The following is a 24432-nucleotide window of genomic DNA, read 5'->3' on the forward strand; positions in this document are numbered from 1 at the left end:
AGGCAGGAAGGAAAGACAGCGAGGGCTTCCTGGTTACTTGTTTAAAGAAGAAAATAAGGGCTTTGTCCCTGTGTCCCCTGCTCCTGGCCAGTAGCCTCTATTTTTCACTGTGGGGAGTGAGTGGGGACTTGGGACAACCCAGCCCTTGGGGCTGCTGGGAAGGGGTAGCAGCTGACAGACCACCCAGCAGGCACCAAGATGACTTGCGTTGCTTAGCACTCTCCAGAGCCTGCCTGCCTGCCTGCAAGCACCCTTGCTGGCTGCCAGGCCACATAGGCAGCAGTGAGGCCACCAGCACTGCTGCTGCCTTGCAGGCAGGAAAGGTGTGGATGGTGCTGGTCCCTCCTTGGCGTGCGGTGCCCTTTGGCATGCACGCGCACGCACGGTGGTGGTGCAGGTGAGCAGATGTCCGTGTCTCCCGGAGAGCAGGCTGGGTCAGCAGAGTGCCCAGCATGGCGGGTCCCTGCCGGGCGACTTCCTCATGGGATCAGTCTGCCGACACAGCCATTGGCCAGGACCCCTTGGAATTCATACAGGCAAGGGTTCTGCTCCCAGCTGCCCCCGGACCACACCCTCCCGGGTGTCTGTCTTGGGGTTCCCTAGAGCCCAGCTTACCCGGGTAGTAGTCTCTGGTTCCAAGCAGACCCCACGAAATTTTCTAGAAGGAACAGTGAATCAAAGAGCAGTGTTTTTCATCATGAAAGACAAAGTGTTTGGCTCCCTTTAGCTCTGAACTGGAGAGCTGGTACCCTAAGCAGAGACTCATCTGTGTGCATTGAAAAGGTTTTCAACTTGGACGTGGGGATGAGGACCAAGTCGCTGGTACCAGGTGGAGAAATACCAGCAGATACACAGGAGGGCTGGGGTCCAGCAGCAGCAGGGAAGTGAGTCCAGCCTCACGCCCATGCCTCACCACCTCGTGCATCTGTTGCAGCCAGTGGGGAGGGGAGCGGCAGCAGGGAAAAGTGGTGCGCACGCTCATCAGTGGCCGAGCCCTGAAGAGGGTGAAGCACTGACTGAGAAGGCAGGAAGCTGGGAGTGGGGCCCAAGGCGAGCACCCTTGTTTGAGCCTGGCTTTGCCCAATGCCAGCCGTGAGCAGATCTCTCTTCAGCCAAGTAGGTGTCGAGAGCAGATGGAGGGGGGGAACAGGACCCTAATGAATGTGGCCTCAGGTTTACTAATAGGGGAGCCGTGATCGCACACCCTCGAGGCCTCAGCAGGCTCGCAGTGCCTTTGGGGAAACCACGACCTAAGATTTCCTTGCAGAGGAGCAAAACGCAGATCTGCGGAAAGTAGTCCCAGATACAAGCCCTTTATTACCACGCCCTCAGCACTCCAGGCTTACACAGATCAGCAAGGACGCGCCGGTTTGCAGTGAGCAGAGATTCCCTACATGCAGTACGGAAGGCAACTTCTCCACTCCTGCTACATGTGATGACCCGGTCCAGGGCCAGTCGGTTCCAGGGCCCAGGTGGCCTCCTGCCCGTTGGGCTGCCTGGCGTTTGTAGTGGCACCCTGCGAGGTGTGCGTGTGTGTGTGGGGGGGAGGGGCGAGTACGGCAGGCGCATGCGCAGGAGGGAGGGCTCTATGTATACGGCTGGGCATTGTGCTGAAATAGACATGGGAATGAAAAGGACGCACAAGGGTTGATTAAGGCACACAGACGGTGGGCAGAGGAGGAGGACCCAGGCAGCCAGTCCACCGGCAAAATCACCGCCTGCCAGGGCGGGGGCTGTAGGAACGCACAGGAGGCTGAGGTGAGCTTCCTCCTACCCCCAACAGCGCGGCGACAGTGGGAACAGCCTCAAGCTGCTGTGAGCAGAAGCCAAGCCAGACAGCCTGGGAGACTTGGCCCCTGAGGTTGTGACATCTGAGGGAACGTGGCAATGACTCCTTGTGGTGTGGTCCAAAGCAGTGGACCTCAAAGTGGTTGCAGGGCCAGCAGCGCCAGCACCCTTGGGAACTGTTATTCGCCATCTCTCGGGAAAAGCCCCTAAGTGATTGCCAGGTACCAGCAAATTAGAGAACTGCTTGTCTGGACACTGATCGGTACTATCCTCGGCCGACGTGAGCGCCGCCAAGCGGCCACACCGAGTACTGCTGTCCCTGCCCGGTCTCTCCCAGGCGTAGGCAGGGCTTGCAAGGCTGGGTAGTGCGGTAGGTGCTGAAGGTAACCGTTCCAATTCACTCTCCCTACTCAGAACCTCGAGGGAGACGCAGAGCGACACCCTCCAGGACCAGATCCCAGGGCCCAACAACAGTGTGTGTGTGGCAAGAGGCAGGCAGAAAAAGTCTATCTGAAGGCATGGCACCCACACCACCACGCAGGGCACCTTCTCTAGCCAGGCCACTATCTGCTCTAACCCTGTCAGGGCAGACGGTGCCCAGGGCAGGACTCTGCTAAGCCAGTCCCGTCACGCCGGCTCACCCAACCTGTGGGCCCAGGGCTGGGGAATCAGGTGTTCCTCCCCCACCTTGGTGACAGGGACCGGCTGTGCGAGTGGTGCCTGCTCGCTCCGTCAGCTCCGTCCCCCATGTCCCAGAGAAGGCAGGGAGACCCCTTGGGCAATCATGCAAGGCTTAGCATCTCCCTGTCCACCGCTACCTCCCTCGGGGCTTCTGTGGGCAGAGCCCGGATCCAGCCAGGCATCTCTCCTCCGCAGGTGTGGAGTTGTGATTCTGGACAATCTGCTGGGATCCCCAGAAGTCAGAGATGATCAAGTTCCACCATTTCCTGGCTGTGGTACGGAACGGGGCTGCTGGGGAAGCCCGTCTACTTTTGAATGAATTTTCCTCGGCAACCCCCAGACTTCTATAGGCAGATGGGAAAAGCCAGCCCAGGCTCCAGGGAGCCCCCGGAGGGCCCCTCCGTTCTCACGGCTCTTCCCGCCGTGGAGACGCAGCTTAGGTGACGGCAGCGAGTGTGGGCGAGGACACCTTCCCTAGGACTGAGCCTGGGCATCAGAGCTGGGCTCGCCAGGCACGACCAGGTCAGGCGGGGCGAGGTGTGACCTCCCGTGGCCTTACCTCAGCGTGGCACGGTGTCGCCGTCCATGTGGGAGGGTAAAATCATCCCCACCACGGGGAGAAGTGCAGGACGAGGGAAAGATGGAAGCCAGGAGTGGGGGTCTTGTGTTAGGACCTGCCACAAAACAGTCCCTCAGAGGGGCCCCAGGCTATGTTCCGAGTTGACACCTTCTCTACCCCTATTCTCCAGTGTCTTCTTTCTGTCCTCCCTTAGCGTCTGGGAGGGGTCTTCCAGAACATTCCCTGCTCCCCTCAGTGACAAAAGAGAACCAAAGAAAGGGACGGCGTCCACTCTGGGACAGTAGAAAAGTAGAGCAGGGATCTTAGGAGCAGCATGGTCACATGGTTAGGGAGAGGGTGTCCAGGAAAAGTGGGGTGCTGGGAGCCCTCCACCCAAAGCTCCTCCTTCTCAGGGTCCCTTCTCTGACTTTGCAGGCTGGGGTTTGGTCCCCTTGGGGAGGAGTTTTACATCTAGGAACATGTATAGCCCGGCAATCCTGAGAATCTGGCTTGGACCAGGTGATCCTTAGGGGAAGGGATAGGCGGGGGCTCAGGCCATGTCTCGGGGGCGATGTGCAGGGCTCTGTCCCTGGTGTGGCACCTGCTGCTGTGGTAACTTGGCCCGGGCCCCTGCCTGGTGGCTCAGCCATCACTGGCATGGAGGCCTCTCAGGAGAACCCAGCGGGCAGGCCACTACTCTCCAGTGAGAGGGCGTGGGCAAGTCCAAGGGCTCGCTTGTACCCACCCTCCCTGCCCTACCATGGTGCTACTGTAGGGGGAGAGCAGATGGGGGCCGATCCCTGGCCAGTGCAGGGGTTCCACAGGGACCCTGTTTTCAGCCCTGCGTTCCGGTTCCAGTGCCGGGAGGAGGCCAAGAGCCCAGCCCTCACCCTTCCGTCGTCCAGGGTACCCACCCTGGGGGAAGAGTCTGGCTGTCTCCTGGCAGAGTCATCTCTGCCCCGGGCTTGGGCAGCGAGTACGAAGAATGAGGAGGTTCCTGCTGGATAAGGCACTTGGGTTCGCAGGAGGAGTCCGTGACCCCGGTTGGGCTGGGGCTGAGTCTGCAGGCCTGGTGCACACGTGGCCTGGGATGTGGGCCTGGTCCGGGTGAGCACGGTCGGAAAGGGACAGAGTTGGCCTTTAATAAAAATGCCGCTGGAGCCTCTGGTGCAAGCAGCAGGTGAGAATCATCCCACAGATCTGCAGGTGGAGAAGATAAGTGAGTGAAATCAGAACCCTCAGGCAGCTGGCTGCACGTGCTGGACAGGCTGCCGGGGCCTCCTGCTCAGAGGGGTGGGGCGTGCATCCCTTCCCTGCTCTGTGCTGGTGCGAGGTGGGGGTCACACCCTGGGCTCTGCTGTCCAGGGCATGGTTTTCACCTAAAGGCACGGATCCCCCGGGGCCTTGCTACTCAGGACCCTGCAGTCCTGAAGGCCCAGGTGGGGGCTGGGGATCTGCATTTTCCACGAGCTCCCCACTGAGGCTACAGAGCTGCAGTCCCAGATCTTCTCTGACATCGCCCGGGTTAACAGACTCCCGGACGGTGGTATTTCCGCTCTGCCAGCAGGGGCGTCTGAAGCACCTTTCTCTAGAATGAATCTGCCTGCATCCTGCTGCCCTCAGACCCCAGAGCAAAACTAAGGTCCAGGTTTGCTGCCCTGGCTGATGTTCAGAAGCCACTGTGGAAGTGGACACAGGGCAAGCCTCTGGGGCATCTGGTCGCCAGCGTGTGCTGTGAACAGCCTGGGATGCAGACACGGGCCCTCGGAGACCTGTGAGAGCCCTGCCCTCAAATCCAGCAGCTACGTACAAGGGGCCCCTGCAATGCGCTGGGAACAATCACTTCCTGTCCGGTTCTCGGCTTCCCATTTGTTCTCTCTGCCCACTCTGCATGGCCCTTCCCCCTCCTCCCCTTCCTCTCCTCCCTCCCACCCAGGGATGCACGGGACACGGGGGTGGGGATGTGACCAAAGAGCTCCCCGGCGGACACCAGATTCTGTGATGACACGGACATGCTAGACCTCCGCTCAGCAGCCCTGTGATGTCTCATGGCACAGGGGCGAAGGCAGACTTCCCTGAAAGCGGGGAGAATGTCCTGACTTCTCCCATGGGCCAGACGTTGGCAGCATGAGCCCGGTGCCCATGGCTCCAGCCAGAGAGGGGCCAGGCTAGCGGGTGTGCGCGGCCAGGAGGTGGCTGCTTGGTCCTCCAGGGCTGGCCCGAGGCGGTGCCCGAGCACGGCCCATCTTTTCCTCCCCAGCCCCTCTCCACGTCAGGCGATGTGGAGCACAGCAGGGACGGCTGCTTTCAACTCAGCCTCTGTGCTAGGAGGAGTGCTGTCGTGGATTGACAGCTGGTGGTCAGCTTATAACCCCCAGCTAAACTGAGTAAACGTGCTGCTGGGGGTGGGAGGCCCACCTGGGGATTGCGGCCAGCAGCATCAGAGGCTAGGCTGTTGGGAGCAAAGGAAAAGGCTTTTGGGAACTAAAGAGGCTGTTGGGAGCTGGTAGAAGCTATAAGGAGCTGTTGTTTGTTTTGGAGGAGCTCGTCATGCTGGCTTTCCTGACGAGCTTAGCTGTTTTCATCCTCCGAGGAGCTCGGGACCTCATTGGCACTCTGGCTTCGGTTCACTTTGGGGGAGCTCTGGTCCTCACCTTGAGCACCACTTCCTGGCTCCGGAGGGGACAATGGTGCACTGCCAGTCTCCTGGAGAAGCTTGCTGCACTGGCTTCCCTGATGGGAACTCAGTCTTCACCATCGGAGGGGCTCGGGACCTCACTGTTGCTGAGGATGGCTGTGGTACATTTCAGGGAGCTCTGGTTCTTACTTTGCGCATCATTTCCTGGCTCCAGTGCAGATCCCTCAGCCCGCTAGCACAGATCCTTCATCCCGCTGGCACAGACTTCCTAGATTCCACCACTGATCCTTGGGCCTTCCCAGCTCAGATCTGTGAAATAGGTCTGCATGAGATGTTGTCGTGGGCTCTGGGCCTCCAGTTGGACTCATGGGAGGCATTGTTATGGGCTCCAGGTCGTCCGCTGGACTCACGCAGGACATTATCACAGGATCCAGGCCCTCAGCTGGATTCCTGGTCTATAGTGTGTGGACAGATTTCCTGCACTCTTTCATATGATTCTTTGGGTGACTATTATAAATAATCTCATAAAATATGTGTCCTGTATTATATTGTTCCCCCTTGCAATATTCCCCAAACCAACACAAGCGCTAATCCATCGGGGACTTGGGCCACAGCCCCCTGGCGGTGTAGAGGATCTCGTCTCCGCCGACTTTCAGCAGGTGGTTGTCAGTCGTCCCACCCAGGGCTCGCGCAGCACACCCTGACCCCACTTTACGCCCTGATGACTCTCCTGGAAAGGCTGCTGGGCTTGGAGACACACTGTAGGCTGTGTCCACATCTCCAGAGAGCACCGCAGCCAGGCGGCCTCCACACGCTTGGATGGGCTGTCTTCCCAGGGCCTCTGAGGAAAGCACAGTAAGGACGGAGCCGCGTGGGCACTCCCCTCCATGTGTGCCCATGCGTGTGCACAAATGCTGAACACAGGCCCCGCCTTGAGTCATGCAGAGGGCTAAGGGACACTTACCCACACATGGGCATGGAACACACACGCACACTCCACGCTGCATCAGGCGGAGGGCTAAGATACGGGCTCATCCGTGTGTGTGCACACGAATACACACGAACACATGCACATACTTCTCGTGCTGAACCATGCAGGGGGTAAAGGACACTTCCACCCACGTGTGCACACATACACACACCCCTGCCCTGAAGCTGTGCCAAGGGTAAAGGACACTGACCCTTGGACCTCAGGGGAGCATCAGCGGGTTCCCCCGGCCCCCGGCAGAGGACCCTGGGAAGCCAGCATAGGCGGTCCAAGCAGCCAGGAGGGGTGCACAGGGACAACACAGGACAGGTCCACTGTGGCCACTGGACAGGCAGAGGCGGGCGGGCCGGGCAGCTTGGCTCTCCCAGGAAGCTGGCTGGCACAGTAACAGGGGCCGAGCGCTCCGCTCCTCGATGTTTCTCCTCTGCTCCTGGCTGACCTCAGGCGGCCCAAGGAGAGGGCCGGGCAGTTCCTGGGCGCTATTCCCAAACGGCCCTCCTGTGTCCCTGAGAGTGACCCGCAGACCCCATGTGAAAGACTGTCTTGTGAGTCTGGGCTTGGAGCCCTGCTTGCACCCTGCGGCAGGGGACGTAGTGTGATGAGCTCCGTTCTAGTACACGTGGGTGGCAGGGGGCTCGATGACCCCCGGCGGGGGAGTTACACCCCTCTCCCAGCCTCACATCTCCCTCCATCACAGAAACCTCCAGCATCTTCCCTGGCCCAGAGCCTGGCCTGGGGAGACATCCTAACGAGGAAGGCCCTTCCCCTCTTGCACCCTGAGTGGGGCTGGCGGAGTCCAGGCCCCGGGGTCCTTCAGTGGAGCCCCCGCTCCCCACCGGCCAGGCCTGTGCCCTTGCGGCCCCTCCCCCCAGCTTGCCTCCTTCTGTCACTTCCTGTCGGACTCCTTCAGGACCCACACGCTTCACTTCCTCCCGGAAGCCCTCCCCGACCCCTGCAGCTGGCTGGGGCCTTCTACAGTTGCTCCTGCAAACCCTACTGTGTGTGCTAACCCTGCGCCTTGGGCTGTGCGGTGGCTGGCAGGGGCTGCCCCGACCTGCTGCCGTGCCCAGCGCAGACGCAGCGCCTGGCACACAGCAGGGCCAGCCTCAAAGCCGACGCAGAGCCCCTCTGCACTTCCAGTGGGTGCCGGGGTCCTTTGTGTGTGCGGAGGACAGCAGGAAAAGACAGCTGGGCTACTGTAATCTTTTCAGTAAACAGTTTCCCAGCCAGAATGTTGTAGAAGTCTCGCCCTCAAGTTCCCTAAACAGACCTCCCGGAAGTTCCTGACAGTGCCTGCAGAGTCCGCCTCAAAACGGGGACCTGGGGGAAGAGTCCCGGGGGTCAGCAGTCCGGCTGGCTCTCCCTTGGGGCTGTGTGACCTTCGGATTTTCATCCTCCTTCACCAGGGAAGCTTACAAAACACCCCACACCACTGCAGTTAGAAGCCGAGGGGCCCTTTCATCAGCGTGGGGTTGTGTTTGGCTGAATGAAGGGAACGACAAACAATGCCGTCCTAATGACCCTCCATGGCTAAGCGTAGGAGGTCGCAGTGCCCACGGCGCCGGGTCATCCACACCGGAGTCAGCGGCATCTGACCCTTCAAATACTGGGCACCTGAGTTACCAAGGTTTCCTCTTCTTCCTTTCTCCCTGTGCCCTTCTGTCTGTCCGGCTGCTACCGTCCCACGATCTTCAGTAAACGTAGCTGCTTTCTTACTACGAGGTGTCCACGCGACAGTTCCTTCCTCGTCCTGCACAAGAACCCGCACTATTTTCGGCTTATTCCACTTTAACACACTGGCCTCGGGCCAGGCAGGCAGGGAGAATCTGGGGAACCCGGGCCTCCGCAATGGTATTTTAAAGATCGGATTTTCGTGGGCGGCTAGGGGTGACCTCGATGGCCGGGTTGGGGGGCGGTCCACGAATAGGGGGGTGATCCACTTCGTCCACGCCCCGGTGCAGGCTGCAGAGGAGGTTGGAGGAGGCCAGGCGCCCTGCGGCAGGAAAAGCCAGGCTCCCTGAGGCACCACCTCAGGCTGGGGGCCTCTCGTGTAGCAGCCTCCGCGAGGGCCACTCCAGGCTCTGCCCTTGTGACAGCGGTCTCCGGTCTGTCCCTGTTGCCCTGTCTTCCAGAAGCCCCCGAGGATAAGTCCCCTCTGCCCCTGTCCCACAGGACTGCCGGGGGCACCGAGTCCGGGGGCAGCAAGAGGAGGTGCCTGGGCGCGGGGCGGGCGTCTTCCCACATTCGGAGGGCGCCGAGCTCCCCGGGACGGGGGCCGGCTCAAGTCCCCAGCGCGGTCCGCCGCAGCAGCCGGGCTCCGGCCGCCGCGCCGCAGCTCCACCCCACGTGCTCCAGGGCCTGCGCGCCCCTGTGAGCTCTCAACGGAGGAGCAGATGCTGTTGCTCTACGAAAGGCTTAATTCCCTCCCGTCTCCTTTTAAAAAGAGGAGCCGAGGGGAAAATGGAACTGGAGCTTTCACAAACACCATGCACCGCGCTGGAGCGGTGGCGGCGGGGGCGGGGTGTGCGCTCTGCGCATGTGCGGGCTCCCCGACTAGCGCAGGCGTAAGTGCCGCGACCATGCACTAAGATAATTAAGCAAACGCTGAAAACACTAAAAACGGCTAAAAACCACCCCGCCCCTCTGTTCTACAGGTGAGAAGACACAGGGGAAGTGGGGCCTCCCCGCCGTCCCCCAAGGGCAAAGCTGGCATCCAGGCCCTCCTTCTGCCAAGCGAGGCTTCCTCCTGGTCCCGGGGGCGGGAACGTCAGCCTGGTCTCCGAGGTCCGCGGGCGGTGCCGGCAGAGGGCGCTCTAAGCCAGGCCTGGCCGCTGCGGGCCTGCCGGGGAGAGCACCGCAAATCCGCAGCTGCGGCCCGGGGACGCGCGGTCTCGGGCCCGCCGTGCGGGGTGGATGTGTCCCGCAGGTCCGCTGCCGTGACCTGGGCTCCGATGTCAGACTCACGCAGCTGGCCTGTGCCACCCTGACCCTGGGCTCAGGGCGCTCGGAACCCTGCTCCCTGCCCGGGGTGCACGACCTTTGCTGTTGCTTCTGCAGACAGAGGGGCCGGAGGGAAACGGACGGAACAGACCAGGCCTGGTCCAGAGAACGGGTTTCTGCCCCTCAGCCGAGCCAGGCGCTGGAGGCGGGGCAGGGGCGGGAGGAGCCGCGCTGAGCCTCCCGGGCTCTGGCGTGCAGGCGCGGGCGCCCGTGGGGGGCAGGTGTCTCCAGCGGGGAGCAGCTGGGGGCTGTCCCGCAGGGCGCTGCCCAGGGAGAAAGTGAGAATGATGCGTCCCTGAGCGCACTCCTGCTCCCTGCTTGGCCTTTGCACACGCGGGGAGCGAGGTGTAGTGAGCCCCTTTGCGAGTGAGCAGCTGGGGCTCAGCGATGAAACCGCCGGCCGAGGCCACAGCGCTCACCGCGGGCAGGACCGAGGCGGGTCGCCCTCCGGGGGCCGGGCGTGCCCTTCCCAGACCCTCGGGCCTTAGGCTCATGTGGGTGGAGCCGCAGGGTCTGCAGAGACCTCTGCCCTGGAGTCTGTCCACGCCGGGGAGCACTGCCGCCCTGGTGCCTCTTTGCCACAGGCCTCTGTGTGGGAAACAAAGGCCCACAGCGCGGGCACCCAGGTGGCGACCCCGGATGAGTCCTCTCTGGCTCCCAGCTTTCTGCTCTGTGAAAGGGGGCAGCAGGCCTCCCCAGCTGGCCCGGGTCTCCTGTCCCCAGGCTCGTATGAACAGCAGCCTCTGAAATACTCCGCAGTCCACAGACAGCCCGAGGCAGTTCCTCCTGACGGTGGCTTTCACACGGGCCCACAGCAGGGCACGTTCTTACGTAGGTGTTCTGAGGTTGGGGAAATGACCCGCTTCTTGCAGACGAGGAAGTAGAAGGACAGGGGCGAGACGTAACTGCGCAGGGCCACACAGCACAGCTAGCACCGGGCTCGGGTGTCTTGCAAAGTCCCTGCCCTCCCCGTAGCTGCTTATAGCACCGGAGGGAGGGGCGCCGGAAGGCTGCAAGAGGCTGCGCTGTGGCGCCTGCGGGGCTCCCCCTGCTGTGTCTAGCCCCGCATAGGTCCCGCCCAGCTCCCAGGAGGGTGGTACTTCCAGGATGGCGGCTGGGGAGGGGTGTGAGGGAAGAAACAGGAGCCAGGGCACTGCTCATGCGCAAGAATACACGCACAAACACTCACACACGTGCCCACACACCCTACACGCACTCCCCCCCCCCAGCACACATACATGCCTTCAGTAACCCAGTTAGACCCAGGAGCATGCAGCCAGGGCTCCGCAGATACCGCCACCCGGGCTGTGCACACCAATACCCCTGCACACGTACGGGGTGCACGCTCACACCTGCGCCCACGTTCACACTCCCCCTAGGCCCCTGATCCTCACAGTTCAAGCTGCCCCGTGTTCTCTGGGGAGAGACTGACCGCAGGGTCCCGCCAGAGTTGCACAGGGAAGGAACGGGAAGAGGGCGGGGCCGCACGACCTCCGTTGCTGTGAGAGAGGTCACAGGGCCTTCCCCACGCCCTTGTGCTGTGCCTCGACCTACTCACCTGCAGGCAGGCCACCCCGATGCCCACTGCCCCCATGAGCAGCAGGTGGTCAGCCAGGAACTGCTCCAGCTTGGTGATGCAGCCGCCCTGGAAGAGAGCGGTGGGTCACGGGCGCCTTGGCCAGGAGCGGCTAAGAGGGGGGAAGACTGGGGTCCTGCTGAGGCCTGAGGAGGCCAGGGATGGAGGGGCCTATACCCCGCCTTTGAACTGCTGCCAGGCTCCTTGGGGGCCCCCGGGGATGCCATGGTCCCTGGGAACCTCTCAGGGAGCCTCTCATCCCCCTGCTCTGAAGAGACCCTCTGAGGCCCTGGGCACTGTGTGTCGGTTTCCTACCCTGCCCACCTGGCCCAGCCCCCATGGGAGCCCAGGCACGCACCTCCACCTTGTAGATGTTGGAGGGGTGCACCCGCTGGCCACAGCGTGCCACCACCGTCTTGCAGCAGCTGTCGGGCACCCGGCGGCCCTGGGCCTCCTGGGACCGGATGTAGGTGCTGTGCTGCCAGTCCGCTGAGCTGTTGCTCCCACAGCACTTGAACTGGATGGAGAGGAGGCAGCTGGAGGTGAGAGGCCTGCTCGGGCCCTTCCCGGGATGCAGGGCACGGTATTCACCCTTTCCTTCCCTGCTGTGAGCACCCTTATCCACAGCCAGGACACCCACGCACAGCCTTGAACGGCCACCCACGTCCTCTGAGGAGGTCAGGACAGCAGTCTAGCGACAGGGAGGGCCTGTGAGATGGGCTGGTACATGGATGCTGGGCTCCTGCCAGAGCGGGGCCGTGGGCCTCTGGTTGTGCAGAGCCTGGGCCCCAGGCGGGACAGACACACAAGGGGAATGTCTCCCGGCCATCCAGGAGGCAGGACCTGGGGACAAGGACCCAGGCTTGCCGGAGGTCCCAGGTGTCCAGCTGGGCACTGAAGCCTCAGAGCCCCCACACTGTAGGGGCGCCAGGAGTGCCCCAGAGCCCCGCCTGCGCAGGCAGGTCAGCATGGGGCCCAGGGGCTGCTGTGAGTGTCGGCAGCACCCCAGGCAGGTGGGGAAACACCCGAGTGGACCCAGGCCACCGCTTGCCCTTGCATGCAGAGGCACTGAGGTCTGAGTCTGCACACAGTCGGGGACCTACTGTGTGCCGAGGGAGGCTGGGGCAGGGCTCAAACGGGGGTAGCTGTCCTGCCTTCAAGCAGCTCATCCCTTACTGTTGTGTAGGAGGAGAGGGGACGGAAACCTGAGGGTGGCCAGGAGTAGGAAGGGCCAGGAGTGGGCCGGGCGGGCACAGGGCCCCAGGCGCCCAGGCAGAACATAAACAGGAGCTCGCAGGCAGAGCGAGGAGCAGCAGGCGCCCCCAGGGTGCTCCTCTTCGGGCCGCTTGTAAAATGAGGACAACAGCTCCCCAACAACCCTCCGAGGTCTGGGGGTCCCGCGTCTACGCTCAGGCTGCTGGCCCCTGCTCTCCCCTCTGCGCCTTGGACCCCGCTTCCTGAAGGAGGAGGAAGCAGCCCTCAGACAGAAGGAGCCGAGATGAGCTCTCCTTCCCGCAAGCCCAGCTTCCTGCCCTGGGAGACCACAGCAGCCAGCGGGGGAAGGAGGGGTGGGAGGCGGCGGCTGGGCAGCCGCAGTGGGAGTGAGGCGGAGGGAGATGAAGCGAGGCGACCAGGCTTCCGGGAAGTCTTTCTGGTGACGGGACATCTAAGACGCCATCGCAGTTACTGCTGTCAGAGGCCCACGTTAGGGTGCAGTGAAAGCTCAGAGAGGGTAAGGAGCTCGCCCGGAGCCACGCGGATGGGAAGGGGAAGGGACCGAGCCTGCGGTGGCTTACGTCCTGCTGCAGACGGTCCATGGAGGCGGTGATCTCTGCGGCCCTCGGCTGCCCGTAATTCTCCGCCAGGGTGCGGTTCAGGTGCTGCTTCAGTTCGTCACTGAGCTGTGGAGGGAGGAGCAAACGTGGGAGCCCTGCCCCCTCCCCTCCAGGTCTGCAGGACCCCTTGGTCTGTGACGCTCTGTGACGGCGGGGGGTCCCAGGTGTGCCAGGAGGCAGTGGGGACGAGGGCCAAGGTGTCCTGGGCACAGCCACAAGGGGCTGGGGAGGGGACAGCTCACACTTCATGGGCCGTGGGCCGGCCACAGGCTGCTTTGTATAGCTGTGGATTTGCACTTTGCTTATGAAGTGATACTCATAATATGGACAGTGGTGGCCCCTTGGGGACCAAAGGGACACCGGCTCCCTGCAGTTATACCATCTCCACCAGCCCAGCATCACCTTGCACATGACCTCACGTCCCCGATTCAGAAGCCCTGGGGTGGGAGGGAACCAGGCCGGTCACCTCTTCCTCCTCCAGCCCAGGCGGGCGAAAGCTGAGCCTGTCTTTCCAGCCTGGTGTTTCTCCCTGGCCCACGCCTCCCCTCAGATGCTGTGACCGACAGCTTTGTCCTCTACCTGTCCTTGGGAGGGACAAGAATGGCCCCAACTCCATGGGAAGGGCCCCGACTCCCGCGTGGACACCTCAGCCGCCGGATGTAGCAGAGCTACTGGCGCCCTGAGGGGAAGCTGGCAGAGCACTGTCAGTCCCTCGAGATGGGACCACCCTGCTTCGGCCTCCCCCTCCCCTGCCACCCAGAGCCCCGGCCCCTTCCACTCACCCGCTGGTAGTACACGTGGGCCAGGACCCCCGCCACCAGCTCCACGAGGAAAATGACAAACAACAGGCAGAAGTACTAGGAGCAAGGAGAGGAGAGAATCACCACCAGGGATTAGGGTGATGAAGATTTGCCCAAGGAGAGGGTGGGACCTGCCGGTGACCCCTCACTCCTGCCATCCTCCTCATACCCCTGCCAGCTTCCTCTGGACCAGCAGCCTCTGCCAGCAGCCGGCACGGACTGTCCACGCCCTTGCTCATGGGTCTGCTGGCTCCAGTCACCCATGTACTGCTCGGCGTGTACTGAGCTTGCTGGACGCCGGATGCCAGGCGCTGGCACCGTAACCAAGACGACCTTTGCCCTCAGTCACTGCAGGTGGGGGACAGATGCGTAAGTGACCACAGCGCTGTTATAAGTGCAGCTACTGGTCAAGACCTAGGGGGATGTGAGGCGGGGGGAGGGCAGGTGCGGAGCCTGGAGTCTGCAGAAAGTGTGGAGTGTTGGGCTCAGAGTGGGTGACTGGGGCTGCTTCCGGCTCAGGAGGAAGCAGAGGCCGAGGTCCGGGCACGTGACCCGTGTGCTGTCTTCCAGCTGGGTGCCCACCTTGCATCTTTCCCGGCCCCCCGGGGCTGTCCTACTGCTGCTCACCATACCCGCCCCCCCGCCCCCCCCACGGGTCAGGCTGCTCTTAGCTGAAGCCTGTGGCAGCTGCCAGCTTCCAGGCCCTGTCCCCTCCCACGGGCCTCTGCACCGGCAGTGAGGCTGCTGGATGCTGCTAGGCCCCTTGGAGGAGCCAGCAGGTCAGACCCTCAGGGATGGGGAGGAGACAGGGAGCAGTGACGAGCAGGGCGGAAGTGGGGAGAGGAAAGAGGAGGGCCACACATGAGCACCTGTCCCCAGACTTCCCAGGGCACTGCCCCCCACTGGCCACATGAGGGACCGGGCTCATGGTCCCAGGGATTATGGCCCAGGCTGTGGGTGAGAGCGGGGCCTCCAGGCCCTGCAGCAGGCGAGGAATTGGGCAGGGGGAGGAGGCAGCTGTCAGGTGCCCGGGAGGCGGGTGGGGATGGTTGGCCTCTGCAGGGGCAGCACTAACCCACGAGCTGAGGCCCTTCCTGGCCTCCTGGTGGATGCTCGGCCAGGGCATGGCACAGCAGGGCTGCAGGAACACCCGAAGGGGATGTTTCTTTTCTTGGGGAAAGAACTGAAGAGCAAAGCTACCTTTCGGATGAAGTCAACACCCCTCCTCCCCCACAGCAATTGTATTCCAGCTTTGGAGCGGCACTGCAGGTCAGGCTCAGTCCCTGAGGAGGGTGCTACCGTCTGGGTCTGAAATGGCCCCAGAGGCTCATGGATTGAGAGCTTGCTCCCAGGGCAGCAGTGTTCAGAGTGACTGGATCCCGTGAGTTTGGGTCATCAGTGGATCATCCACTGATGGACCCATCATTGTGTGGCATCTTGGGAAGTGGTGGAAACTAGGAGGTGGGCCTTGCTGCAGGACGGGGCGTGCCCTAAAGCATCTCTGTCCCTGGCCTGTGTCCCTCCCCACCTTCCTGACTGCTATGAATTGAGCAGCTTCCCTCTGCCACACTCTTCTGCCCAATTTTTTCCTCAGCACCTGTTGAAAACAATGGGGCCGGCTGACCAGGGACTGAAGCCCCTGAAGCCATAAGCCAAAGAGACCTTTCCTTCAAGCTGCCACCCTTGGGTACTGTGCTACAGCGTCAGGAAGCTAACACACGTGGGGGCGGGCCTGCCGTATCACCCAGGGGGCTGCGGTGAACAGGACAAAGGGAGGTCCCTGGCCCCCTTTCCCTCCCTACTCAGGGCCTACACTGCCCCAGGAGAGGCTTTAGCCTGTGAGTACAAGCTCTGTTCACCCCTCCCCAGGGTCAGGCATCTTTTGGCTAAGACAGCAGAGAGGGCTGGGGCCCCAGCCCAGCAGTCCCACACCAGCGGCAGGACACCGGTGGGCTCTGTGTGGAGGTCTGGGCCCTCTGGATAGAGGATGAAGGCCCTGGGTGCCAGGAATGGGGTCTGGGGTAGGAGGAGAAGTTCTAACTTTTTGGCCTTTTGGACTCTTCCCCCACCTGCCTGGGTCTGGGGATGGTCCTCAGTGGACCCACAGGAAGCTGGGGCGGGAGCCCCACAAAACGGTGCATGGCGTGTCTCACTCCACTCTCAGGGGTGGGGCTGAAGGCGCAGGAGGGCTGGGGTGATGCCAGCCAATGGCTGCTGGCTTTGGTCGGGTGGCCACTGCATTTCTAAATTAGAAATGTGGAAGGGTAACAGGTCGAGCAAGGGCTGCACAGGTTGAACTTGGGCCTCTCTGGCTCCTGTGTGTCAGACACAGGCTGGCGGGCAGTGACCCCACCTGTGGGACAGGCCTTCCTTTCCTGGACGGTGGTGGTGGCATTGCCTGCCCTGTCTACTCCCGTGGCAGGAGATCTTGCTTCACAGCGTTCTGCCTCCTTCCTCCAGAGCTTGGGCCAGGGTTGGGAGGGGAGCAGCCCTCGGGAGCCAGAGGCAGGCACCATCGGCCAGGCTGGTACACAGCCCTCCTGGAGCTGCCCCGCTGGACAGAGGATGGCTACCCTGTAGCCCACTCGGGCTGCCCTCACTGTGTCACACTCCCGAGGCTCTGGGAGATGCTGGGCCCAAAGCTGCTCTCACCACCTCCCCCGCTCTGGCCCTGAGACGCCCTGGTCCTGCCACACAGGCCTCCCCGGTCCCCCTGGCTGTGGCCCAGGTGCCCCCCTAGGTGTGAGATAGAGGAAGAGATGATGGGATGCCCATGGCTGTCCGGGACGACCTGGCCGAGGCAGCTCCTTGCCCTGTCTTCCCTTTTCCGCCAGGCCATCAGCTCCGAGTCACACGCGGATGCTAGTCTCGAGATGCGTCTTGCGGCTCCCCTGGGGCCGGCACTGCTACACTTGTGACTGCACAGGCGAAGGAGACGGGAAACGGCATCTGATGTCACAGCAGGCTAGGTGAGTTCACGCAGCCCCCCGGGCACTGGTTCGGGGGCATCCAACGGGCTGTGCGGCCCAGCAGGGTTGTCGGTGGGTGGGTTGTGCCGCTGCTGCGCAGGACTGTCCTCCGAGTAGCACGGAGCCCGGCCTGTGAAGATGGGCCGGGCTGGGTGTGGAGGGAGTCTAGCAGTTCTAGCAGTTCCTGAGGCAGGAGGGCTGCAGTGTATGACTCACCTGGGGGGAGGCGCTGAGTCACAGTTCAAGGGGTGACAGCTCCTGGGAGGCGGGCTGAGAGCTGTGCTCATGGGGTCCCCCAGGTTGGAGGGTGCTGGCAGCCCTGGCCGCGGGGCAGCTGCTGCCGTTCCTGGTGATGCTGTTTTTACCCACATGTGGCCATAGGCTCTAACCAACGCTCCACTCTGCCCTTTCACCCTCCCTTACCCGGGGACCAGCAAAACCATCCTGGGGCTCCTGTGGCACAGCTTCTGCCCCTGCGAATCTGAGGTGCACTGTTTGCAGTCCTTATCCAGTTCCTTCATCCGGGACAGGGTGTCCAGCCTGTCGTACCTCCTCTCCCAGATCCCCCTGCCTGGAGTTCTGGCATCTACTGCACTTCGGTGTCCAGCTCAGCCCTGGCTCCACTAAGCCATCCCTGAATGCCCGCAGCACTTCTGTTGAAGGGATGGGCATAAGACAGAGTCAGCTAGACGCAAAGGAAGAGCGCTTACACCAAGTTAAGAGCTACTTGGCTACTTAGCCATACAGCTAGTTCAACTTAGAAGTGTAAAAGCAAACGCAGGAAAACTGACAAAAAGGGTAAGTGCGCCAGCTTAGTTGATGACTCCTCCTACGTCTGAGCTGGAGCTGGAGAAACTTACAAGTACACAGTAAACGGATTTCCTTTAAACTGAGCCTGCTGAACATCTGATTTGCTTTAGACTCTGTATAACAAAGCCGAAGCTCCAACTGGTTATTCTAAACCCACGAGGCCACTTGTGACAGGGGATCCCTCCATAACTAAACAGGCTTCTGCTCTCCCCTCAACTACACAAGGCCAGGACAAAGAAAACACTCCCTCACCCTATTTTCTGGGCCCCTCCTGGACCCTCACAGGAACTACTTTTCTTCTTGTATTTCTAACGAACACTTTCCCGTTAACCTCCTTTCTGTCCGTGAGTCATTCTTTGAGCTCGTGAGACAGAGCTCTCGGGGTGTACACTCACACTTCCTCTGCCCACCTTCGGCCTCACCTGTTTTTTGCTCACTCCTCCCTCCAGATCAGCCCGCCCCTGTGCCCCTGCCTGCCCGCCCCACCGCCCCTCTGATGAGCGCTCCGTGCAGGATGCCCTTCACCTTCTGCTGCCTTGGCCACTTTGCTGCATGTGTCTGCCACATGTTCCCCCAGAGTGACTGGGTTTCTAGGGAAGCAGGGGCCATATCTTGGCTTCTTCTGGCTCCTGCATGCTGCCTGGGGTGGTGTAGGATGTAGAAGTCCACTTGGGAACACCCTGGTTTAGACGGAGGAGTGTGTGTTCTTACAAAGTATACCTGCACGGTGAGAACCGTGTCGGGGCAGCAGCTTCATCTCTTCTGTCCCACGGAGACTCAGAACTGTTACCTTAGATAGATGTACACGGTGTTTCTCAGCCTGTTGTGACTTTGCCCTGGGAGGTCACCGGCAATGCAAGGAGACATTGTTTCGTTGTCACAACTGGAAGGGAGAGGCCAGGGTGCTGCTGTCCAGCTGCAATGCGTGGGACAGCTCCCACAACAGGGGCTCTTCTGGCCTGAAGCCTCAGTAAGGCCTGATCGATGCGCTGAACTTCACATCCTAAGGCTGATGCTGCCGCCCAGTGGCGTATGTGTCCCTGTGCATTCTGGGAGGCACAGAAAGAGGATCCAAACAATGGTAACTTCGGAGATGCCTAAAACTGATACCAGGAGGGATTTTACTATGTGCGCACCTGGGAGGGCTCTTCTGTGGCTTCAAGTCGTTCACCTTGGCCCAAGTGAGGATCAGGGAAGTCTGCACTGCTTCAGCGCCCATCCCGCAGGGCTTGGAGGAAACACCACGGGGCCAGGACCTCAAAAGCCCGAAGTGGTGGCCTGGGGGGAATCTCTCTTCTGAAGCAGCTGTAGCCCCCTTGCTCTCCTCAGGGAGCGGGGGAAGGGTTTGTGGGAGGTTTGTGTAAGAAGTTAATCCTAGGAAGCATCAACAAAGTTCTTTAAGACCTTTTGCCTTTAGCCTTAAGTTTGATTTGGTATCAATTTTTGAATTATTAAACAAAAGCCAGTAACAAGAAACCCTCAGGTGATGTGTACTTGGAGGCGCTGCACGTCACGTGAGCGTTTATGGGCCCCCGGCTGGCCACGCCAGGAGGCGTCTGTGCTCCACCCACACAGCCCACCCTTCTCTCCAGGGGACGCCGGGCTCAGTGGCCTGAGATGCGCTGGCTTTGTTCTCCAAGTCTGCTGGGAGGGGCACGGCGAGCAGGTTTCCTACAGTGGAAATGATGGAGGGACAACTCTTCCCCTAAAAAAAATAATCACCCTTCCTTGGCAGGGTGAGTGCCTTACTGAGCACCAAAGGGGGTGTTCTTCCCAGGCACCAGCCCCTCTCAAGCCGGTCACATGATCTCTCCTTGCTGCCCTCCGAGACGAGAACTACTGTTGCTCATCACAGCGCCATGCGGGCGTTAGCAGCAGGCTCCTCCTGTGGATGAGGACGTGAGCCTCAGGAAGCTGAGATCACACAGCAAGTCCGTGGCAACTGGACCCAGAGCCTTGGGCTCCTGCCCTCTGCGCCACTGTCCCCGTGTGGATGGTGTCTAGCTCATGTGGAGCCGATTCTGCATGTTGGAGGTAGGCGTGGTTCATGTGGACACGGGGGCTTTGGGTGCTTCCCCCAAAAGACAGGGTGCAGGAAGTTCTCCTGAGAATGAGTGGGTGAAGATGGATGGACAGACCAGCGAAGTCCAGGAAGCCCTCCCTACCTCAGGCGCATCCCTGCTGACACTGGCCCTCCCTGGCCAGCTGTCCTTCCCCATCATCGATGCTGCCACGCTGTCTGCTGCCCGCTCCTCTTGGGCTTGTGGGTGCCAGGCTCCAACCCAGTCTCTGCCCCTTTTGCCTTTGCCCTTACTGCACGCTGCCTGCTCTCATATCAAGCCGTGGCTGTGCGCACAAACCTGTGAGCACCCCAGTGCGTGTGCATGGGCTGGACCCCGGAAGCCGCCAGCCTCGGAGCCTGTGCTCTTGCTCTTTGCCTGGGAACCTCCTCTGCGCCCTGCTCTGCGTATCCAGGCCCAGCTCCTACGCTCAGCTCAGGCACAGCCCCCACGCAGCCCCGCCAGAGTGTCTGACCCCGGCGCCCCTGGCTGGAACACTGCTTCCAAGACTCCGGGCCTGAGGGGCTGGTGTGCCCTCCCGGGCTGCCCCTGCCTTGTTCCACCGTCCCGGGCCTCCTTCCCTGTGGCCTGGGGGGCAGCTGCCTGTCTCAGCCTCCAGCTCTACTCTGCCCTGCCCAGCCAGGGCCGCGCTGGTCCTCAGGAACCATCCCATGCATCTTGGTTTGATGGCAACCGGGAACAAGGATTCCAAAGAAAGACCTGTAGCCTCTGCCGTCCTATTTCAAAGTATGCCAAGCTAGAACCAAAGCACAGGAGGAGTGAGTGTGCTCAGCGCAAAACGGGCCCCAGGCATTAATCTCCCCAGTGCCATGTACGGAAGCGTTTTTTTCTCTTAATTCTTTAATGGAACAATTTGAACTGGAAGTGAATTTGAGTCTTTTCTAAAATTACAGATTCAAAAGGAAGCTGGGGCAGCAGAGCGTCCTCTGAAGCCAACCAGCGCTTTCTCTGAGGAAAGCCTCCGCACAGAAGCACAGAAGTATTTCTTTGTGCCATTAAGGTGGTTAATTAGAAATCGACTCTTCAGAAGGGGCAAGCTGGGCCCCAGATGATTTCTGGGACAGATGCACTGGTGCGTGAGACACAGGGTATGGGCCGCTCTGCAAATACAGCCAACATTTCAAATTACCTTCTTTTGCCCCCCTAGTGCTGGGGGTTGAACCCAGCACCTTGCATGTGCTAGACAAGTGCCCCGCCGCCGAGCGACAGCCCTGCCCCTCAGACACAGCGTGGCTCAGCATCTGCCGTTGCCATTTTTGCGGTGAGTTTTAAGAACTTTACAAAATTGGAATTTTAGACTTTCTGCCACAAAAGGGGGATCTTTGCCAAAACGCTCCTCTTCTGTCTCCCCGGGATTTGCACGATTAGACAAGGAAACGGTTCACAGCGCTCCCTGCCAAGTCACAGTCGGATGATTGAGGCCTGGGGTCCAGGCGGGTTGGCCAGGGCGGAGGTGTTAGCTATTGTTGGAACAGCTTGGCAACGAAGAAAAGACTCCGGACACAGCCAAGGTTAAGTGGCAGAGAGGGGCCGGGCCAGAGGCCCCCAGCCGGCCGCGTGCGCAGGGGCTGCAGAGGCGCCGTGCTGGAGCGCTGGGGTGCTCACACCGCACTACACAGGACAAGACAGAGCCAGCTGTTGCAGCGGCAATGACCTCAGGGAGAACTGTTTTCTGGCAGCTAACCACTGGCCGGAGGCAGCTGGGGATTCGTGCAGAAAAGAGAAGCCTCAAGCCATCCCTGTAACAAGGTTCACGGCTGGGAGCGGGAGGTGACTTCTGCCCGTCCGGGAACCAGCGCAGGACTCACAGGTCGCGCCATCCCGCCACAGGTGCGCTGGGCGCTGGGCCTCAGCCAGTCCAGCGGGGACTGCTTTGCAGCAAGGCCGCGAGGCCCTGGTCTGCTGGGGTTGATCCGGGGCTGCTGAGGGCGGGCAGCAGAGCAGGACAGGGAAGGCCGAGGACGGCCGGGCAGCCCGGAAGCGGAAGCGGGGGCGGGAAAGGGGAAGGAGCGCTCCAGTGGCACAAGGTGGGAACACGGCCGGGGCCATCGAAGGTGAAGCCCATGCGCTGCGGGTTCAGGCTGCAGATGGGTGTCGGGCAGGGATGTGGAGGGAGAGCACAAGACCCGCAAGGCAGACAGCTGTCTGCTAGGCCTCAAGGGGGCCTGCAGGGCTCAGTCGGAGTGGGCTGCGCGACCGCAAGACCCAGAGGGCCTCGGGCCTGGTCCGCTGGCTGCAGGGTGAGGGTGAGGGGTGTGGGGAAAAGGGGTTCAGGGAACGCACAGGACACTGCTGCCCTTGGGCTCAGGCGTTCGGAGGGGACGGGCCGCTGCCTTCTACCACCCCCTGGAGGACCTAGACCTGCCGGTTGTCTTCTCACTGTCTGGTGAGAGCCGGTGCAGCCTGCTGGGCATGGATGCGGTCCACTCACGCTCCAGTGAGACGCAGAAAGCCTACTCTGCTCCGACGGGGGTGGGGAAGGCGGTTCTGTGGCCGTGTGCTGGCCCTGCCGAGCACTCCCCCTGCAGCACCAGCACAGCAGGAAGCTTATGCAGCCCTGGCCACCTCCACGGATGCCCAGATGGGACCTTTCAATGAGAGGTCACCGTTTTCCTGATAGTCAGGCCCACGCGTGTGCTCGAGAAATGGGACTCTCGGGGATGCGGAGCAAAAATGGCCTGCATGCCCACAGGGGCTCCCCAGTCGCTCGCTGAAGGACGATCGGGTGTTCACAGTCTTTCTGGAGGGGGGCGCATCCTGGCTTTCAGGGCTTGGTAGCCTGGGCCACGCTGTCCAGCTCCGGGAGAGGGATGGTTTCACGTCTTCCTCCAGTTATGCCGTCAGATCTAGAATCCGCCCAGGAGAAGGGATGCAGAAGGAAGCACAGTGGTGATCCCTGAATATACCTCTGACAGTGACCTCATGGGCTGGGCTTCACTTGACAGGAACCAGGGGTCCTGTGCTGTGGAGAGCGTGTGCACCCATTTGCCGTGTCCAGGCACACAGGGAGAGCAGGTGCAGCCTGCCAGGCATGGCAAGAAAGCCCTGCAAAAGTCCTGTGTAGACCCCAAGCTTTGCCACGCTGAGGACGTGGGCGCAGGGTCCTCCCTGTGCCTTTGCAGGTCCTGCACTGAGGAGGCCGGGAGGGGGTGTTGGGAACAGGTCCCGGGGCCCCACAGGAGGGCCACGTCCCAACAGGCGGCTGGGTGCCTGTCCTGGCTCAGAGTTGACTTCAGCCCACTGGCTTTCCTGATGACGTCAATAGGCCCCGCAGGGAACAGACTCTGGCCCCCCAGGCCACCCCTGACTTCTGTGCAGCCACCTCTCTGGGATACTTGTACCCTGTTTCCCGAAGAGCCCGGGGAGAGGCCATCCTGACATCCCCGGTCTCCACTGCAGTAACCATGCGGATGAGGACCGGTTGTTTCAGACTGTCGGGAAGGAACTGCAGGCTCCCAGCACTTTGGCTGTAGGTTTTCTGTCCTTTTGGGACCTAGAGGCAGCTGATTCAAAGATCAAAGTGCACCAAGCAAAGCAGGCGATGACCACACTGAGGCTGAGGGGTGAAGGAGCCAGACACGTGACACGACAGAAGTCCCGGGGCCTGGGACCTGGTTCCTGCTAAGCTCTGCACCATGACCAGCTTCGTCGGCGGTGGGGAGGCCATACAAGGGTGTGGGGCCCCTGGGAGCAATGGTGCTAAGAATAACTGTTTAGGTCCCTTCTCGAAGGAGCTTGGTCACGGTGATGGTGATATACATGTTAATTAGAGCACGTTTTTATGATCTCTATATAATGTGGTAACTCGTTTCCCGAGACCTTAAAATACTTCGTTACCCCTACACTGCATCCCATGCAGAGATGAGGTAACCAACATGGCAGAGAGAGGCTGGGTGACTTGTGAGAGGACCGAGAAAACCTTGTGCACGGGACAGAAACCTGTCCCAGATTCTAGACCTCATTTCCCTAGTGAAGCGTGTCTTGACACCCTGGATGGAGGCATTGCAGTTCTGGGTTTCCTCATTTTCAGAAAACTGGTTTCCAGAGCTTCTTACTTTTTATCCATTGCCTAAAAATAAAATCTCCCCCACCAAAGGCCCAGTTTAGTCCAAACCATCCATCATGATCTTCATTTGGCTGAAGGTGTAACACTTCCCAAAGCCCGTGTTCAAAAGTCTAAAAATAGCCCTCTCCTTTGATGTGGGTGGCACCGGCCCTGGTCATCGGCCTTAGGCCTGGATGGCCTGAATCATCTGCCTCTGTCACGCCATCTTAGCTTAAGAAAGAAGAGCTAGTGCGAGTAACTTAAAGCCCGTTCCCCGTCTCCTCTGCAGATTTCCGACGCCAAGCCAGCATTTCAGCGCTCGCAGGAACGTACTATTCCTGTCTCCGCTGAGCGTCTCCCGAGGAACGGACTTGGAGGCGTTGCAGACGCCCCAGGACGCGGGCTCAGGCCGCACAACGTGCCCGTGTGCGGGCCGCCGCACTCTGTGTTTCCTGGGGAACTTTGACACCAGGCTTCCCCTCCTCCCGGTCCACACTGGATGCGCACCATTCGGATGCGGGTCTTTCGTCTTCCCTTTTTTCTCTTTGGGGATCTCTTTACACAGCGCTAGACTCACTGCCTTTCTCCTTTGGAACTTCTCTCAGCCTTCAGCTGATTAAAGATTTCAAAAGGAAGTTAGACATGGCGGGGGTGGGGGTGGG

The 24432-nt window shown here is 61.0% G+C and overlaps 2 protein-coding genes across 15 annotated transcripts in view; one reads left to right on the forward strand and one right to left on the reverse strand.

The window, feature by feature from the left end:
• Window positions 1-1297: 1297 nt before the first annotated feature.
• Window positions 1298-24432, reverse strand: part of LOC102028320 (tetraspanin-11) — a gene marked incomplete at its 5' end in the record, with an annotated part of 45409 nt that continues 22274 nt past the window's right edge. Inside the window, 6 exon segments of one of the 6 annotated variants that reach the window (XR_261360.2) lie at window positions 1298-3143; window positions 3943-4228; window positions 11213-11299; window positions 11589-11747; window positions 13027-13131; window positions 13848-13922. Coding sequence is in view for 4 of the 6 variants with exons in the window: in XM_005387138.2 (XP_005387195.1) it covers window positions 6319-6507; window positions 11213-11299; window positions 11589-11747; window positions 13027-13131; window positions 13848-13922 (615 nt within the window). 6 annotated transcript variants of the gene reach the window in all.
• Window positions 11761-24415, forward strand: LOC102027884. Of its 9 annotated transcripts, XR_001234514.1 has the most exons (6): window positions 11761-12962; window positions 14044-14219; window positions 15460-15703; window positions 16700-16834; window positions 19380-19678; window positions 20619-20824. XR_001234514.1 is itself a non-coding variant. In XM_013515459.1 (4 exons), the coding sequence occupies exons 1-4, from the start codon at window positions 12729-12731 to the stop codon at window positions 24388-24390; spliced, it is 876 nt and encodes a 291-aa protein (XP_013370913.1). In that variant the 5' UTR covers window positions 11761-12728; the 3' UTR covers window positions 24391-24415. The 9 variants fall into 9 exon arrangements, 4 of the variants coding, with proteins under 4 accessions (XP_013370913.1, XP_013370917.1, XP_013370916.1 ...); XR_001234512.1 differs by lacking the exon at window positions 15460-15703; XR_001234513.1 differs by lacking the exon at window positions 15460-15703 and having other exon boundaries at window positions 19422-19678.

The sequence above is a fragment of the Chinchilla lanigera genome, unplaced genomic scaffold (genome assembly GCF_000276665.1).
Source record: "Chinchilla lanigera isolate Chin_1 unplaced genomic scaffold, ChiLan1.0 scaffold00028, whole genome shotgun sequence".
Taxonomy (NCBI): domain Eukaryota; kingdom Metazoa; phylum Chordata; class Mammalia; order Rodentia; family Chinchillidae; genus Chinchilla; species Chinchilla lanigera.